Source organism: Vulpes vulpes, chromosome 5, assembly GCF_048418805.1.
Source record: "Vulpes vulpes isolate BD-2025 chromosome 5, VulVul3, whole genome shotgun sequence".
Lineage (NCBI taxonomy): Eukaryota > Metazoa > Chordata > Mammalia > Carnivora > Canidae > Vulpes > Vulpes vulpes.
Window position 1 is genome coordinate 10,750,962 of NC_132784.1, and position 17,543 is coordinate 10,768,504.

The 17,543-nt window shown below is 39.0% G+C and overlaps 1 protein-coding gene across 7 annotated transcripts in view; it reads left to right on the forward strand.

Annotated features, from left to right (window-relative positions):
* C5H2orf76 (chromosome 5 C2orf76 homolog) overlaps positions 1-17,543 on the forward strand; it is a 55,261-nt gene that overhangs the window by 11,677 nt on the left and 26,041 nt on the right. For 5 of the 7 annotated variants that reach the window (XM_072757564.1, XM_026017751.2, XM_026017752.2 and 2 more), the window contains exons 2-3: positions 13,400-13,516; positions 14,379-14,523. In XM_072757564.1, coding sequence (XP_072613665.1) covers positions 14,391-14,523 — 133 coding nt within the window. In that variant the 5' untranslated portion in view covers positions 13,400-13,516; positions 14,379-14,390. Of the gene's footprint in view, positions 1-2,246; positions 2,822-4,585; positions 4,674-13,399; positions 13,517-14,378; positions 14,524-17,543 lie in introns of those variants that run through there. The other 2 variants (XM_072757566.1, XM_072757565.1) reach the window with 2 other exon arrangements.

Sequence of the window (17,543 nt, forward strand, 5' to 3'; positions counted from 1 at the left end):
AAAGAAAGAAGCATTATACAAGGAAATGACCAGGGTGGAATCACAGGATTTCACGTTGGTCTGTATATGCGCCCCCACCCCTGCTGCCCCTACCCCAGTCCTGTTGGCTCTGGTCATTACCCAGGAAATGGCTGTGAGAAGATGGTCCTTATCTGGGAGCAGCCACGTTCAGTGAACGGACTGCTGTGCTACATTATGTGCTCCAGGAGGTTAAGCAAAGAGGATTAAAAAAAATATATATATATATATTTTATATTTTTTAAAGATTTTATTTATCCATGAGAGACACAGAGAGAGGCAGAGACATAGGCAGAGGGAGAAGCAGGCTCCTCACTGAGCAGAGAGCCCAATGTGGGACTCGATCCCAGGACCCCAGGATCACGACCTGAGCTGAAGGCAGACACTCAGCCACTGAGCCACCCAGGTGCCTGAGAAATCTTTTTGAGTTGATTTTTTTCAGGACACTTTTTCAGGGCATCACGATACCAGATGGCTGTGGATGGTAGAGAGGAGTGGAAAGTCTATGGAGTACTTCGACTTTGAGCCCATCGTTCCTCAGTGTTTGTCATAAAAGATGAACCATGATCAGGCTGCAAATAGGATGGGAAACCAAACACACAGCATGGGTTCATTTCAAGGGTTGAGGTGGTATGACCAGAGTCAGTCAGGTGATCTGGAATGTTAACACTGAAATCCAGACAAAAATTGTTCCCGGGAGTGTGGAGTCCTGAGAGAAGGTCAAAGGTTGAAAGTAGTCCATCTGCCAGGAGTGGGTTGGGGCAGCAGTCTGTGATGTGGCTTCTCTCACCACGGGACCAACGTGTCACCTTCTGGTTGGAGTCACAAGTTTGGTGGTGACTCCGCTTCAGAGGTGGAGTTCTTTTTGCTGTGTCCGTGCACCAGGATGGACCAAGGCAGCAGCAGTGGTCTGGGTGGTGCAGGCTCCAGCAGCAGCTGGAGTCCAGGGGTCTCATCAGAGAGCATCTGGATGTGTGGACATCTGGATGAGTTGCCCAGATGGTTCAGAGGCAAGTCAAACCACTAGGCCTTGGGTGACACATCAATATATAAGATCCATTTGTGGGAACATGAGCCAAAGCTATGGGGAATGGCCTTGAGTTCTGCCCACTGAGCAGAGTGACTGCTTCCATTTTTCGTTCTTCACAGGGAGGGGAGGCAGGGGAGCTTCTCATGGTGGCATTTCTCTACCTGTAGCTCTTCCTGATGGGGGGAGAATCTCCTCTGGCACTCTGTAAGTTTGGGAAGTGTAAGTAAATGTAACATGCGCATTCATACATTCAAATGTCAAAACAACAGTACTTTGAATTGGCCTGAAGGGCTCCATCCATTGGGTGGCATCTATCTCTTTCCCACTGTGGATCCTGTCCAAATTCCATTGGCTGATCTGATACTTCCTCCCAGCACAGGACCAGGTATGATGGTACCTGGGTGCCTGTATCCAGAGCCATAAAAGTTGGAGTCCCTTCCCTCCCTGAAGCTCCCCAGCATAATTGGGTGCATAAGGCCTTTAGTCTCTCTTGGGGACTGGGGGACCTCAGCCTACCCATAATATAATCATCCTCCTTCTTAAAGCAGATGTCTGGGTAGAGGGTGAGGGGAGGGATTGGAGATGCACAGCAGGAGAGCAGCTCTATGCCAGTAAGCAAGGCACACTTTTAGTTCTAAGTGGCCTGCTGGCTGTTCATGGCTCAACTTAATGAACTATTCAGTCACCCAAAGCTCTAGATCCTCATTGCCAACTTCATTTGTTTAGGCTCTGGGGACTCCTTTACTGTGCCACAGCCACATTGCCTCTCATCAGAGAGGTGAGGGGATGTGCAGCATTGCCAGGCAGAGTGATTGATAGCCAGAGCACCGCTGGACAGCTCGTTTCAGTCCTGGCCTTCCTGCTCATCCTCTAAAAGTTTAATTAACCCCTTTTCCTCCACACCCACCACTTGGACAAGAGCATATGCTATCAGATCCCAGGAGATCTTCTTATAGCCCCTAAGCCCTTTTTGATCCAAAAAGTACAAAAGTCTGTGCCAGCATCCATTCTTGTCAGCAACAACTGCCAAGAACTGTGAAGAATCTGAGATTTTACCCTACTTGAAAGCTGACAGCCCATCACAGTCTGCCAGACATTGGCAGAAGACGTGGCACTCGGGTCAGAGACAGAGGACTGTCTTTATAGCACAGCCAGCAGCATGAGTTGCATGTTTGTGTCACTGCCTCTTGCTCCACAGATCCCATGGGGGCCATGTGAAGTGGCTCAGAAGAATGCTGCCCATGCATGGGTTTGAGTCAGGCTGTTTAGGAAATCCCAATCTCAGTGCTGGCAGAGGACTCGAGACTCTTGGATCAAAGAGGACTGTAGTACAGCACAGCCAACAGCATGAGCTTCATGTGTGTGTATTTCCTTTTGCCCTACGAGTCTGCAGCTGTACAACCCTGAGTGTAGGTAATCCTGATCTCTCATAAAGTGCTGCAAAGAAACCTGCCCAACCTCAGCCTGGAGAGAGACGCTACTTTTATTATACTGGACAGTAAACAATCCTGCCTTCGCCTCTGGAGGGAGAGGATATCTCTGTGTTTCTAGCTTGTTTGCTAGACACACACCCTTGCAGAGATAGTTCAGAACTGAAGCAGCCAGTTCCTCATAAGAACTGCAGAAGTGGGAAAGATCTGTGGAGAATCACCTCCCAACACACAGTACGAGGATTAACATTCTCACTGATGATTGTGAATCAAGAAAAAGAGAACTTGTATTTGGTATACCTTGTTTGAGAAGGGAAGCGTGTGAACTATTCTTTCCAAAAAGGTAAGTGTCCAGGAGTGTCAGTTCCCTGGGAGTCTTACTTGCATTGGGCAGAGAACACAAATTGTGATTTTGTGTATTTGCCCCACCTTGAGGGTCACAAAGGCAAGTCTATGGAATTATAGGTGTTGGTTTTTCAGGGGGTCATAAACTCAGAGTGAACAGCTTTCAACAGTTTGTTGATTAGAATTGCTTATGACCCTTCTTCAGGAAAGGGCAGCTTTGATGGCATTATGCAATGAAGTACTTACAACACTGAAGCATTTTGGTAGTCATCAGATTTAGCTAATATTTATTTTGTATGCACTGTGTTATGTAAACACCTAAGGAGGAAGGCTGTTTTTCTTAACCTACCTAAAAAAAAGAAAAGTTGAGGTTAAAGACTTTAAAAATCATTCATAAGTTAGGGGCACCTGAGTGGCTCAGTGGTTGAGCATCTATCTGCCTTTGGCTCAGGGCATGATCCCGCATCAGGATCCATAGAGGGAGCCTGCCTCTCCCTTTCCTTATGTCTCTACCTCTCTCTCTGTGTCTTTCATAAATAAATAAATAAAAATCTTAAAAAAAAAAGTAATAAAAATGTTTTCTCCCCCCTCCCCTGGTCTTAAACAATTTTTTTTTTTTTTTTGGTGAAATGACCTATTGAAGATGATATTTAGCAATACATACGATTATTTACTCCACAAATAGTAAGGTGCAATTTTAGGATCATTTGTGTTCCAGTGATTGTCATCTTAACAGAATTCCTTCGTTATCCTGGTTTTATACCTAATCATCTATGCCACTTAAGTTACCTCACATAAAAGAACAATAAGCTGTATTTCCTATCCTCTTTTTATTGATTTGGAAGGCGAATAGACTTTTTGCCCTGTAGTATTAGTTCCTAACTCTAGGGGAAAACTAGGCATTTAGTGCAATATGCATATATATTTTTTGTATTTGGTTAGAACAGTACTTTTTTGAAAGTTGTGCCTTTTTCATGTGGGCAACAGAAGCTTTTTTATTTTTATTATTTTTTTTAAAATTTTACTTTTAAGTAACCTCTACACCCAACGTGGAGCTTTAACTTACAACCCTGAGGTCAAGAGTCACATGCTTATGGACTGAGCCAGCCAGGCCCTATGTGAATAAGACAAGCTTTAAAGCAAACTTGTTACATGAAAATTTTGGTTTTATAATACTTTGATTTGGGAAGGAGATACAACTTTACAAAGATTTTTAGTTTTTCCTAAATGATTCACCATTGGAGTTCTGTTAAAATTCAAGTCCTATACACTCTTCTCAGAAACCTGCAGGTTGCAGAAGGGAAGGTCACCCGGTGCCCTCTTCTGTCTGGTGGTTATAGAATTTCCTCCATGTTAGCTGCTTGAATGTTGAGTGCTTTCATACTCTTAAAGCTTCTAATACTTAACTCATTTTGGATTCCATTCTCTTATAAAAAGGTCAAGAATATGCTTCCTTCAAATGCTTTCAAAGGCTCATGTCCTTTTTGGGGGGGGAAATAAAGTCAGTCTTCATTATTTGCATATTCTTTGTGAATTTGCCTACTCAACCAAAATTTATTTATAACCCTGAAAGCAATACTCAAAGTATGTTTTTGGTTGAAGTAACATGTGTAGAACAGTGAAAAATTTAAGTTACTTATCAGTGTTCCCAGCTGAGGTCAAACCAGGGGACCTTTTTGTTTCAGCTTTCATGTTGTAAATAAGTGTCTGGTTTGTGTTCTATTTAGTGCCATGCTTTTCACATTTTTGTACTTTTTGTCAGTGACCCCGCTATTTAAAATTGCCCCACCTGCAGTGCCCAGAAGGCAATGATGTGCCCGAAGGAGAAAAAAAAAAAAAACGTGCATTAGGTAAACTTTTTTTCACACTCGATTTATAATGCTGTTAGCTGTGAGTTAAATGTTAATAATGAATCAACAATATAAAATAAGGCATCTTTAAACATAAACACATGTAAAACAAGGTTATGTACTGATCGGTTGATGAAAGTGTTGCTACCAGATGTACCAGAGACTTATGAGAACCCTAACCCTATTTCCCTAGGAGCAGTGTTTCAGTATTCACTAATTCAGTGTTCGAGATCATTTTATGATCTTATCCACTGCAAATAACCAGAATTGGCTGTAGTTAGTTTTTCATTTATTTTATTTGAGCTGATGGAGGTCAGCCTAATGTCAACAACCGAGTATTCTGTGGGTATGCATGTTTTGTAATGGTCACAATACTAGGCTCTGAGCTTTTATGTACTGTGCCTATTTTTTCACTTCAGGAGCCTATGCCAACCGGCTTACGGTCCTTTGGCTCAGAATTTTGCCATGAGGAGAGGAGCCAGCTTAGAATGAGAGTAGCTGGGACTTTAGGGAGGCTGCCATGCTGTGTGGCTTGGCTTTCCCTGTCCATTCCACGCTGAATTTCCACCTTTGCTATTCATGATGTTGGAGCCTGGGCCATAAACAAACAAACAAAATCCAAAACAACAACAACAACAACAACAAAAAAAAACCCACAAAAAAACAAAACAGCTACAACCTGTCCTGTAAGGACCAGAGAGAATTAGTTCAGGAGAGGAGGCTGCTGGGCTGCATCCATCCTTGGCTCTGATGAGACACTGGTTACCTGTCAGGGTCCTGGGAGCTCCCTGAGAGAGGGTTCCTAAGCAGATCTTGTGTTTGTTTTATTTATTTGTTAATTTTGAAGAGTTTAGTTTGGTTTGGATAGGGATGCTTCTTCTTCATTATCTCAAACCAGCTGGGTAAGTATCAGCCAGAACAGGTTTTTTATTTTCTTTTTTAAGGCAAGGAGGTTTAAAGACCTTCCTAAGCTCTAGGCACTGTCACTTTGTTCTTTCTCTCTCTTTTTTTTTCTTTTACGTTCCTCACCCCTAGTACTGTTTCTTTTCAAATCTCCCCCCTAAATCATATAAAATATATCCATATCCTATATTAAACCTAACATATAATTATGAATAAAGTTGAGTTGGCTGTTGAAATGTTATATGTTGTAGGTATTGTTAATTTTGGTTTTGAAAAGTTTTCATGATCTGGAGCAATATGTCTTTTTTTTTTTTTTTTTAAGATCTCAAATATTTTCATGGACCGTGACAAAGCTCATAGACCTGAGGTACTACGACTACAGTGTAGGAAAGGGTTCAGACTTTGCTCAGCCCCTTGGCTGCACTCAGTTCTGCTGATGTTGTTGGAGGCTCTGATGTGCCTCAGGCCGCACATGTTGCTGGGTATCAAAAAGAAGCCAAATAGCATTCTTTCCCTCAAGGGGCTGATAGGCCAGACCCTTTCAATGCTGTCTTCATTGTGGCATGACCAGGTGCTGTGGGCAGCCAGAGGGGCTGGTAGCTGAGCCGGGGGCAGAGGAGGAGCTGATAGCAAGGGTGTTGTGGAGCAGATGGTCCCCACTGAGTTTTGAAGGATGCCTGCTTGGTGATGCAAAGAGGTGCAGGACAGAGGGAGTTTGGGGAAAGCTGGAGGCAGAAGGGTATGGCCGAGGCTTGGAAACAGTGGTATGTGTGGGAAACTATGGGCTGTCTTTGATGCTGGAGTGATATATGGAAGGTAGATTGTGGTTGTGACAGATAACATCAAGAGGAGGGAGGGACTGGGTATGGAGGGCCTTTGTGCCCTCTTAGACAAGATTAGACTCATCCTGGGTGTGTGACCTACTTCTGGGACCTCTGACTGCTGCATGCATTTGAGATTTATTGGTATCCCTTACTGCATGTCAGTTGCATAACTAAATTTCTCGCTGTCTTCTATCCTTGATAGTATTGAGAAGTTCTGTGTTGTTTGCTTTTGTTCTGTTATCCCTTCTAAAAATGGCTTAATTTAAAAAAATAACTTTTTGTTGATGCATAACACACCAGAGAAGCACAATTGCAAGTATACAGGGAAACAGCGTAACCTAAAAATGCTTACTCATTATTAACACATCAACCAATACTAAAAATATAAAACAGATGAGTCTTTTCTATTTCTACCATTCAGAGATAGCCACTGTCAATATTTTGGTAAATGCCACTCTGGACCTCTCTGTGTGCTCATGGAGGTACTACATCCCTGGGGTTTTCTGTCTTGTGTTTTCATTCACTAATGTGTCCTAGCCATCTTTCAAAGTAGTATCTGTGGATCCGTATTGCCTTTTAATGGCTGCAGAGGATTTTATCTTATGGTGACCGAGTGACAGAGTTTACTTAACCATTTTTTCATTGATGGGCATCTAGATGGATTCTAATTTTTGTTAACTATTAGAAACACTTCAGTGAAAACCAAGTTCCTTGAATGTACATGTTTGTGTGCTTTTCTTAAAATGTTTTTATTGTGAGAAATTTTAAACATATAAAAAATCGAATAGTATGATGAGGTCCCATATATGCCCAGCTTAAGGAGTTAATAATGTTATACCATTCTTTCTTTTCATCTGTGCTCTCATACTGTTCTTCCTCCGCTAGGGCATTTGAAAGCAAATAATTTATACCATTTCACTTATATATACCTTACTCTTCTAAGATAAGAACTCAAAAACATAATGAAATCGAATAAAAAGAACTAATAGTTACTAATATCTAATATTATGCAAATCAGAATCCACCTAAAATGATGCTTTGGTTGATCTCTTTAAGTCTCTTTTAATTTATAATCTTCTTCCCCTTCTTTATTTCTTGTGTTATTTATTTATTGAAAAAACAAGTCATTTACTGAGCAGAATTTTCCAGTCTGAACTTGGCTACTGGCCTCTCTGTGGCATTTGACATGTTCTTCCACACGTCGTCATAGCCCATAAACTGGGCATTAGATCTGGAGACTTGCATCATTTCATAAGGTTGATGAGTAAGTTCATGGGCTATCAACCCCAGTGTATCTATTCTAACATTTCCTATCAGTCTTGTACCTAATGGTTTTGGCACCCCTTTACAATCTTTGCTTACATGTATGACTTCATTAGAATTTTCAAAATGATTTTTAGGAACTTTAAATTTTGAGATAATTGTAGATTCACATGCAGTTGCAAGAAATAGTGTAGAGGGCTCCTTTATTCCCTTCACCCAGTTTCCCCAAGTGGTAATCTCTTGCTTAAGTATAGTCCGGCATCACAACCAGGGAACTGACGTTGATACAATCCACAGACAGTATACAGATTTTGCTAGTTCTATATGTACATGCAATTTTATCACCAGTATTGATAAATGTGGATTAATACTGCAGTCAAGAATCAGAGCATTTCTGAGGCACCTAGTTGGCTCAGGTGATTAAGTGTCTGACTCTTGATTTTGGTTCAGATCATGATTTTGTGATTGTGGGATTGAGCCCTGCATCAGGTTCTGTGCTCAGTGCAGAGTCTGCTTTAGATTCTCTCTTCCTCTCACTCCCTCTCTCTCTGTCTTTCAAATAAACAAAATCTTAGAAATGCTGTGATTCTTTTTCTTTTTTTTAATCATAAGGCTCTCTCATGCTACCCTCTTAAAGGCATAGCCAATCCCTTCTCTCCTCTCCTAACCCTGGCAACACTAATCAGTTCTCCATTTCTATAATTTTGTCTTTCCAAGAATGACTTATAAATAGAATTATGCAGTATGATATTTTTTGTGGTTGGCTTTTTTCATTCAGCTTGATTTCCTTGAGATCCATCAAGATTGTTGCGTGTATTAATAGTTCATTCCTTTTTATTACTGAGTAATATTTCATGATATGGATATACTAGTTTATTTAACCATTTACAAGTTGAAGAATGTTTGGGTTGTTTCCACTTTTGGGGTATTACATATGAATATGTTATGAGCATTCATATTCAAGTTTCTGTGCAGACATAAGTATTCATTTTTCTGACATAAATGCCCAAGAGTGCAGTTGATGCGTTATATGCTTAATTTTGTAAGAAACTGCTATATTCTTTTCCAGAGTGGCTATACCATTTTACATTCCCACTAGCAACGAATAAGAAATCTAGTTTCTCTGCATCCTTACCAACTTTTGGTGTTATCACTACGTTTTATTTTAGCCATTCTGATAGGTATGTAAATCATGATTTTAAAATTCTGTCTTTCTGTGCTTTTTGGCTATAATTCTTCTAGAAAAAACAATAACTTTTCTTCATTGGCTGTTTGGTAACCTTAAAATAGTCTGTATAAGAAGAGCATAAAATATTTTATTATTTTTCTCATTTGTATGTCCCACTCCACCTTGTTAAATCAGTTTAAAAAAAAAATAAGTGCCCTGTTAGCTTCTTGAGTGACTAATTGGCCTTTTAAAATGTATCATTATGAACTCTTGGATTTTTAAAATATTTGATGTGACTATCTTCTCAGGGTAAGTTAATAGAAGAGAAACTGCCATGTAAAAGGGTGTGCAAACTAAAAATTTTGATTACCTCACTCCTCTCCAGAAAGGCCATACTTGTTTTAGGTTCTTAGCAATAGCATATAAAAATATTTTTCCATGTTCTTGCTGACACTGGTTTGGCCACATTTTAAGCTTTTAAACATTTTACCAATCTGATGGCAAAATTGATATCTTACTATTTGCAGTTCTTCACTTACGAGTAAAGTTGATCAACTTTTCACATTATTGACTTTTTTAAGATAGCCAATTACCTTTTTAAAAAAATATTTTATTGATTTATTATATATAGAGAGGGCACAGACAGGGGGAAAGGCAGAGAGAGAGAGAGAGAGAGAGAGAGAAGCAGACTCCCTACTAAGCAGGGAGCCTTATGCGGGGCTTGATTCCAGGACCTGGAGATGATGACCTGAGCCAATGACAACACTTAAGCACCCAGGAACCCCTAAAGATAGCTAATTACCTTTAGCCATGTTTCTACTAAGGTACTGATTGATCTTTTCTTACATATTTTTGTTTTACCTATCAGCACTTTTCTGGATGGTTGCTGATTTTTATTCACTTAGGAATAGGCCTTTCTTACCTTAAGATTATAGAAATATGTACCCATTTTTCTGATGCCTCTCTGTGATATTATAGTTAAATGTAAATATTTGTTCCACATATAATTTATTTTTGTATAAGCGATGAGGTAAAGATATTTCTCTGAATATATGACCAGTTTTCTCAATGCCATGTATTAAATATTAAATTATCTTTTCCCCACTTTTATACCAAATTCCCTAATCTTGAGTCTGAGTTTCCTGTTGTGTTCCACTGATTTGCTAGTTTTTCCTGCTTCATTGTCACAGTTTGAATTACTACAGCTTAATTGTCCTTTAAAATTTTTATTGCTGACTTTAGTGAATGTATGAATCATACCAGCTTACTCATGTCTATTATATGTCTGGCTATTGCTTTATAATGTGTTTTAATAATTGGTGCTGCCTCGTTTTTTATGATTTTGCTGACTAACCTCACAAATTTATTCTTCCAGATAGATTTTAGAAATATTTGTGACAGGTCCTCCAACGCACACTTTTACATTTTGATCAAGATTTTATTCAGTTTATATATTTTTTTAATTTTTATTTATGATAGTCACAGAGAGAGAGAGAGAGAGGCAGAGACACAGGCAGAGGGAGAAGCAGGCTCCATGCACCGGGAGCCCGATGTGGGATTCGATCCTGGGTCTCCAGGATCGCGCCCTGGGCCAAAGGCAGGCGCCAAACCGCTGCGCCACCCAGGGATCCCTATTCAGTTTATAGATTAATTTAGAGGAGAATTGATTTCTTTACAACTTTGAGCCTTCATGGTTAACAACATGGTCATGGTCATTTATTCAAGTCTTTTGTCCATCCTTGAATATTTTTTATTAATTTCTTCCAAAGTTTTCATTGGTTTTGGCTTCTCTGTTGCTTCAGTAGGACGCCTTTTAAATTTGGCCAGATCCTTTTTTCTTTTTTCAGTAGGTTGAACTGCTGGGAAAATGTCACGTTTTATAATCTGTAATATTAGCTTTTTAACTACCTCTTCAGTATGTCCACCTCCCTAAACTAAGAAGCTGCAATTCCTTTTTCTAAAAGAAAAAGATTTTATCTATTTGAGAAAGAGAGAGAATACAAGAGAGTGAGCACTAGTGGGGGGGGGGGGTTAGTGGGGGGTTGGATGGGAGGCAGAGGGTGAAGCTGATGCATGGAGCCTGATGTGACTGGGGGCTTGATCCCAGGACCCTGAGATCAAGATCTGAGCTGAAGGCAGACCCTGAACAGACTGAGCCATCCAGGTGCCCCTACAAGCTGTAATTCCTGCAGTCCTTAAGACAGATAAAAAAATCGTTGCCTTCTGACAGTAGCTATAATTCTTTAGAGACTAAGTATGAATTATAACAAATTTCTGATGAAGATGACAATGCATTGCTGACCAAAATTAGATATTAAAGCAAATTCAAACTTTCAACTATTTATGACATTTGGGCAGCTTTTCATTAAGTGAAAAGAACAAACCTCTCATTAAAAGTTTCATAAGGCAGGCATGTGCCAGTCTGCCCGGCCTCCTTAGACCATTTTTATGACTTATTTATTGCACCTAAGAATCTAGCATCTTCTCCTGCCTACATGAGCTGTTCCCAAGTTGACTATTGCTAAAAGCGGCTACTATTAATTGAGATTCTATATGAAATCCAAATATGTGTTGCAGCAAACACGTGGAGTTGATTTTGAGGTAGATCTGTTCATGTCTAAACTCTTTGGGGACTTGGACTACACTATAGGCTTCCTGGATGTGTGTACCTATGTTTTGGAGGGCTTCTTTGTTGTTGTGGGAGCTCAATGACAGGAGGAAGAAGTGGTCATGATTTCAGTTAACACTGCTTCTAAAATCTTTTACACTATGCCTTTTTCAAGAACTATATTGAGTACTTCAATATATTTTATATCATAATTTTGTAGATGTCTGCTGAACTGCTTTTTAGTAGATTTTAGGATCAGAATTTTTTTAGAGATTTTATTTATTTATTCAGGAGAGATGCAGAAGGAGAGGCAGAGACATAGGCAGAGGGAGAAGCAAGCTCCCCAAGGGGAGTCTGATGTGGGACTTGATCCTGGAAATCTGGGATCATGACCTGAGCCAAAGGCAGAAGCTCAACCACTGAGCCCTCCAGGTGTCCCTAGGATCAGAATTTTGGGGGAGCATCATAATCCAGATTTAGGAAGAAATAATGTCATAGCTAATACTGGAATTATCTATTCCAATTGTTAATTTGAGGTCATTAAGCACTAAGCGTGATTATAAGGTGAACCCTTACCTAATATTTTAGAGGGAGAAAATAATTTTCAGTTTATTAAGAACCATTCATTTAAATACAATATAAAAATTTTTAATACAGTATAAATAATAATTATAAATTTATGCATTTAGACAGCTTGAACCTTTGCTTTTCACACATAATGTGCTATATATTATTTGAAATATTATATAGCATTATAGCATTATATAAGCATTGTATGATACAGAGAGACTTTCTAGGCCAAATTAGTGTGGCTTTTTTTGTGTATATTATGAAATAGTTCAGACACACTAAAAGCCACAAAGAATAATACACTATCCATATACCTAATGTCCTGCTCAAGATATGAAATCCTACTGATATAATTGGCCCTTGTACTTCTCTCTAATTGCATAATCCTTCCTTCACCTCAGAAATAATAATTGTCTCCTTTTATACATAATAAAAGCTATGTTTTTCAACTTTGTATAAGTGGTGAGATCTCTGACTCTTCTGCCACTTTTTTTTTCATTTGCCATAATATTTCTGAGATTCATTTTTGTTGATTATAGGTCCATTCATTTTTACTGCTTGTGTTCTTCCACTGTATGCCATAAGTTCCTTATCTCTTCTGTTGACAGAGATGTTGTTTTCAGAGGATTTTTTTTTTTTTTTTGCAATTAAATGCTTTTCTTGTACACGTATTTCAGTTTCCCTAGGGTACCTTTGAATGAAATTCCTGGATCAAAAGGTATCTGTTGGGGATGCCTACCTTCCCTGATTAAATTCTCATGGTTCCACACCCTTTTTTTGCCAACACTAGGTACTATCAGATTTTTTTTTTTTAGTTTGTTACTTCAGTGAGTGTTATGTCTCATAATTTTGAATTTCTCTGATTACTAGGGAGGTTGGATGTCCTTTCTTATGTGTACCATTAGAGGTGCTTTTTCCCTAGTATAGTTGTATATTATGGCAGAAAATTATATGTAAAGTTGAAGGTAGCATGAAGTACTTCTACTAGATAGGAATGTACCATAATTGTATCCTTAGAACATTGGCAACTTTGTAGATTTTTTGAGAGGAAATAATATGGCATGATTTTCCAATAGTACATTAGAGCATGGACTTGGGAATCAAACTGATGCTTGAAACCTGGCTGCATCGTCTTTTTTTTTCTCCTGATTTTGTTTTGTTTTGTTTTTAGAGGGGGTGGGAGGGGCAGACAAAGAAGGAGGGAGAGAATCTTAAGCAGGCTCTCCGCCCATAAAACCCTGACATCATGAAGCCAAAATCGAAAGTTAGGATGCTTAATGGACTGAGCCACCCAGGCGCCCTAGGCTCCATTGTTCATCCACGTTATGACCTTAGACGATTTGTACAATCTCTCTGAGTCTGTTTCCTCACCTTTTTTTTTTTTTTTAAGATTTTATTAAGTAATCTCTACACCTGACATGGGGCTTGAACTTAAAACTCCACGATCAAGAGTTGCATGCTCTACTGACTGATCCAACCAAGGCACACCTGTTTCTTCATCCGTAAAGTGAGTATAATACCTCGTGGTTTGGTGATAGAATGAAGGAAGATAACATAAACAGCGGGCACATAGCACTAGCATATGGTTTTAGGATGAAATAAATGTGCTTCTACAGTAGTGTGGAAGATGGATAATACCATGGCAGAAAATGAAGTCGACACTGAAATCTGGCATTATTTGTGAGTACAAAATGTGATCTGTTGATAATCTGTTGTTAGTTTACTCTAAGGCAAATGTACTCCAAATCAGGAACAAGCAAGAAGACACCTGGCATGGCAAATCCAGATGAGTCATGTCTATGCCATGTATCTGTGTTTGACAATCCCACATCTCCCCACACACAAACACCCACCCACATCACTTGTGTTCATCTTCTGGGCCCTGTCAGTTTCCTTTCCTTTTCTTTTCTTTTCTTTTCTTTTTTCTTTTCTTTTCTTTTCTTTTCTTTTCTTTTCTTTTCTTCTCTTCTCTTCTCTTCTCTTCTCTTCTCTTCTTTTCTTCTTTCTTTCTTTCTTTCTTTCTTTCTTTCTTTCTTTCTTTCTTTCTTTCTTTATTCATGAGAGACACAGAGAGAGAGGCAGAGACACAGGCAGAGGGAGAAGCAGGCTCCCTGCGGGGAGCTTGATTCAGGACTTGATCCCAGGGTCCTGGATCACTCCCCAAAGAGGAACACTCAGCCACTGAGCCACCTAGGCATCCCTGCCTTCTCAGTTTCATGCCAGTCAGGACATCAGTGACTGTGACAAGGCTGTCCAAGGTCACAGTGGATAGGTAGGAGTAACCTTGGAATCCTTGTGGGTGGAAATGTAAGCTTTTAGATAATTGTGAATTGATATTATTTAGACTCTTCTCATGTCCCTTGCCACAGGAATTTCTCCACATGGCTTCCAAAGAAGTGACCATTACAGTTCGCCTCATTCGTTCATTTGAGCATCGCAATTTCAAGCCTATAGTATATCATGGAGTTAATTTGGACCAAACTACAAAGGAATTTATAGTCTTTCTAAAGCAAGGTATGAGATGTCTTAGTCATTTTGCTTTATTAGTATTTTGAAAAATGTAGATGACTATTACATTGATGGTAATCATTTATTTTTTTAGAATTTATTTATTTGAGAGATACAGAGATAGTGACAGAGCACAAGCCAGGAGGAGAGGGAAAAGCGGGCTCCCCACTGAGCAGAGCACCTGCCTAGGGACTCAATACCAGAACCTTGGGATTATGACCTGAGCCAAACGCTGATGCCGATGGTTATCTTTTAAAAATACTCTGAAAGATACTAATCTAGGTTCTCAGCCAGGTGCTTTGTCAGCTCTTGTTCTGGGCCTCGTTATCAATTGGAAGTATCTTCCTGAGGCTCATTTAGCTTTGTGTGCGCCTTCCTCAGGAATTATTACCATCGTGTTTGGCTTCTCCCTTTTTTCCCCTGCTTTTTTTTTTTTTTTTTATTAAAGAAATATTTAGATTTGCTTGTAATGGGCTTATGTATTTGGAGGTTGATTAACAAGGGAATGCAATGTAGCTAACTTATTACCTGGCTGAGTATACAGAGGACCTCACAAGAAGTACAGTAGGAAAGTGGCAGGTCTCTGTTTGTACAGCCAGAAAATCATGAGAGCTATTGGTCATTGTGCTTACAGAAATGACAACCAGACCAACTGGTGGTAGTTTATCATTTTTAGCTTAAAATTCAATAGGCATGTAGTCAGCAAAGGCTTTTGATAAGACCTTGATGGGTTTCTAACCTCCATTTTTGATTATTGAAATGTTCTAATCACCAGCATTTGATAAAACATCTAGAATGAGCTTTTATTATTTTAATTGAAATGTAATTTACATACATGGTGTAATGTACAGATCATAGTTTTGACAAATATATCACTTTATTTTTTAAAAAAGATTTTATTTATTTGAGAGAGAGCGAGAGAGCATGAGTAGGGGGAGGGGCAGAAGAAGAAGGAGAAGCAGACTCCCTGATGAGCCTGATTCGGGGCTCGATCCCAGGACCCTGGTATCACAACCCAAGCTGAAGGCAGATGCTCAACCAGCTGAGCCACCCAGTGACACTACATGTATCACTTGATATGTCTTAATCTTTTTTTTTTTTTTTTTTTTTTTTTTTTTTTACTTTGACAAAGTTTCAGACACAGAAAAGTTGCAAAAATAGGACAGAATTCCTGGATGTTCTTACACAGGTTCCTGAACTGTCAGTATTTTGTTACATTTATTTTAACCTGCCCCCTTACCTCTTTTTTCCCTTTTTCTCTCTTATTCTCTTTATCCCCTCATTTTTTTCTTTCTGAATTTAGAAGTACATTGCTGCCATGATTCTCCTTCCTTTCTAAATATTTAAGGGTTTATTTCCTAAAAGCAAGGAATTATCTTACCTAATTACAGTACAGTGAATAAAATCAGGAATTTAACATTGAAACAATATTATTACCTATTCTGTAGACCTTTTTAAGATTATCATTATTCCAATAAGGCCTTTTGTAACCCCCCCCAAAAAAATTCCAAGGTCGCATGTTACATTCAGTTCCTTTAATCTGAAATGAATTTCTTTAATCTGGAGTCTTTATTTCGTGTTGGCAGTTTTGAACAGCACAGGCCAGATGTTTTGTAGAATGCAACTCAGGTAGATTTTTCTGTTTTCTCACAGTTAGATTTAGGTTAAATGTTTTTGGCAGAGAAATCCTAGCAGTGTTGCTAACTTCTCTGTGCATCACCCCAGGAGGATCTACCACTCGCCAACTCTGTTACTGGCAAATGGTAACTTTCATCAGTTGGTGAAAGTGAGGTCTGTCAAGTTTCTCCACTGTAAATATTAATTCTAATGGACAAGTGATTTGTAGGAACATATCCTGAGACCATGTGATGATCCTGTTACTATCCAACTTACACCACCAGTTTAGCATTCTTTTATGATTCTCGCCTGGATACAATGATAATGATGATAATGGGCAAAATGGTAATTTTTCTTAATCTGTCATTGCTTTTGCATATGATAGCTGTTTTCCTACACTAAGGAAGAGGTTTCACACCCCTATTCCCACCATCCCATGTATTTAATCATTTGTTCATAGCATTGTGGACTCATGAATTCTTACTTTATTCAAAGGATTGTAATTCTTTACTATCAAGATTTATTTTGATGCTCCAGTTATCCCTATTTTAGCCAGTGGTAGCCACTTTAATCTTTCCCCATGTCCTTCTATAACATGCCCCCATCATTCTTTGACTGCTTCTTTATTTTTGGTACAAGATGTTCCAGACTTATTCTATTTGTTCCCTCCGTCAGCCCTGGGATCAGCTGTTTCTCTGAGGAACTCTGATTCCATTCCTGGAGAATCATCTTGGAAAACCAGTATCCTGATCTATATATATATGCAATACAAATGTATATAGCTAGATTTTTAAAATGTGGTGAATTCTTGACATTTTACTTTTTGAGTGACTTTGTAAATTTCTAAACTCTTCTCTTTTATCTTCCCACCTACTCACCAACTTTGAGTGGTTTTACTTTACTCACTATTACCTAAGTAAGGAGTAGGCAAGGTAGGAAACCTACACAGAAGATAGACCAGGCTTTACTTTGTAGTGACTGTAAAATATTTCATAAGAACAACATAATTACTCCTTAAAGTAACTATAAGCTGACATATGGAGCATATGTTGTTATTGCTATGTTCTTAATTATTAGGGGGAAATTGAGAGTTGGTACTAAGATATTGCCAATTACAGAGTGTCTTGCTTTTGAAAAGATAACACCAGAAGCATATTTGGATTTTGAAATAAAAACAAATCGCCATGTTTCTTATTTTGAAATCTTTATGCATATTATGGATTATAGTGCTCTTAGTGTTGTGGTAGTAAGTGCCATGATGTCCTTGGTACAGTACAGGATAGGTTCTTCTCATAGTCCTTCAGAATGAAGTATAATCTTCAGGCTGCTGCAGTGGCAGGGGAAGATGTTACCTCCCCACACCACCACCACCACCTGGGTTACTGTGTTCTTCCCTTCCCGGGTACCTT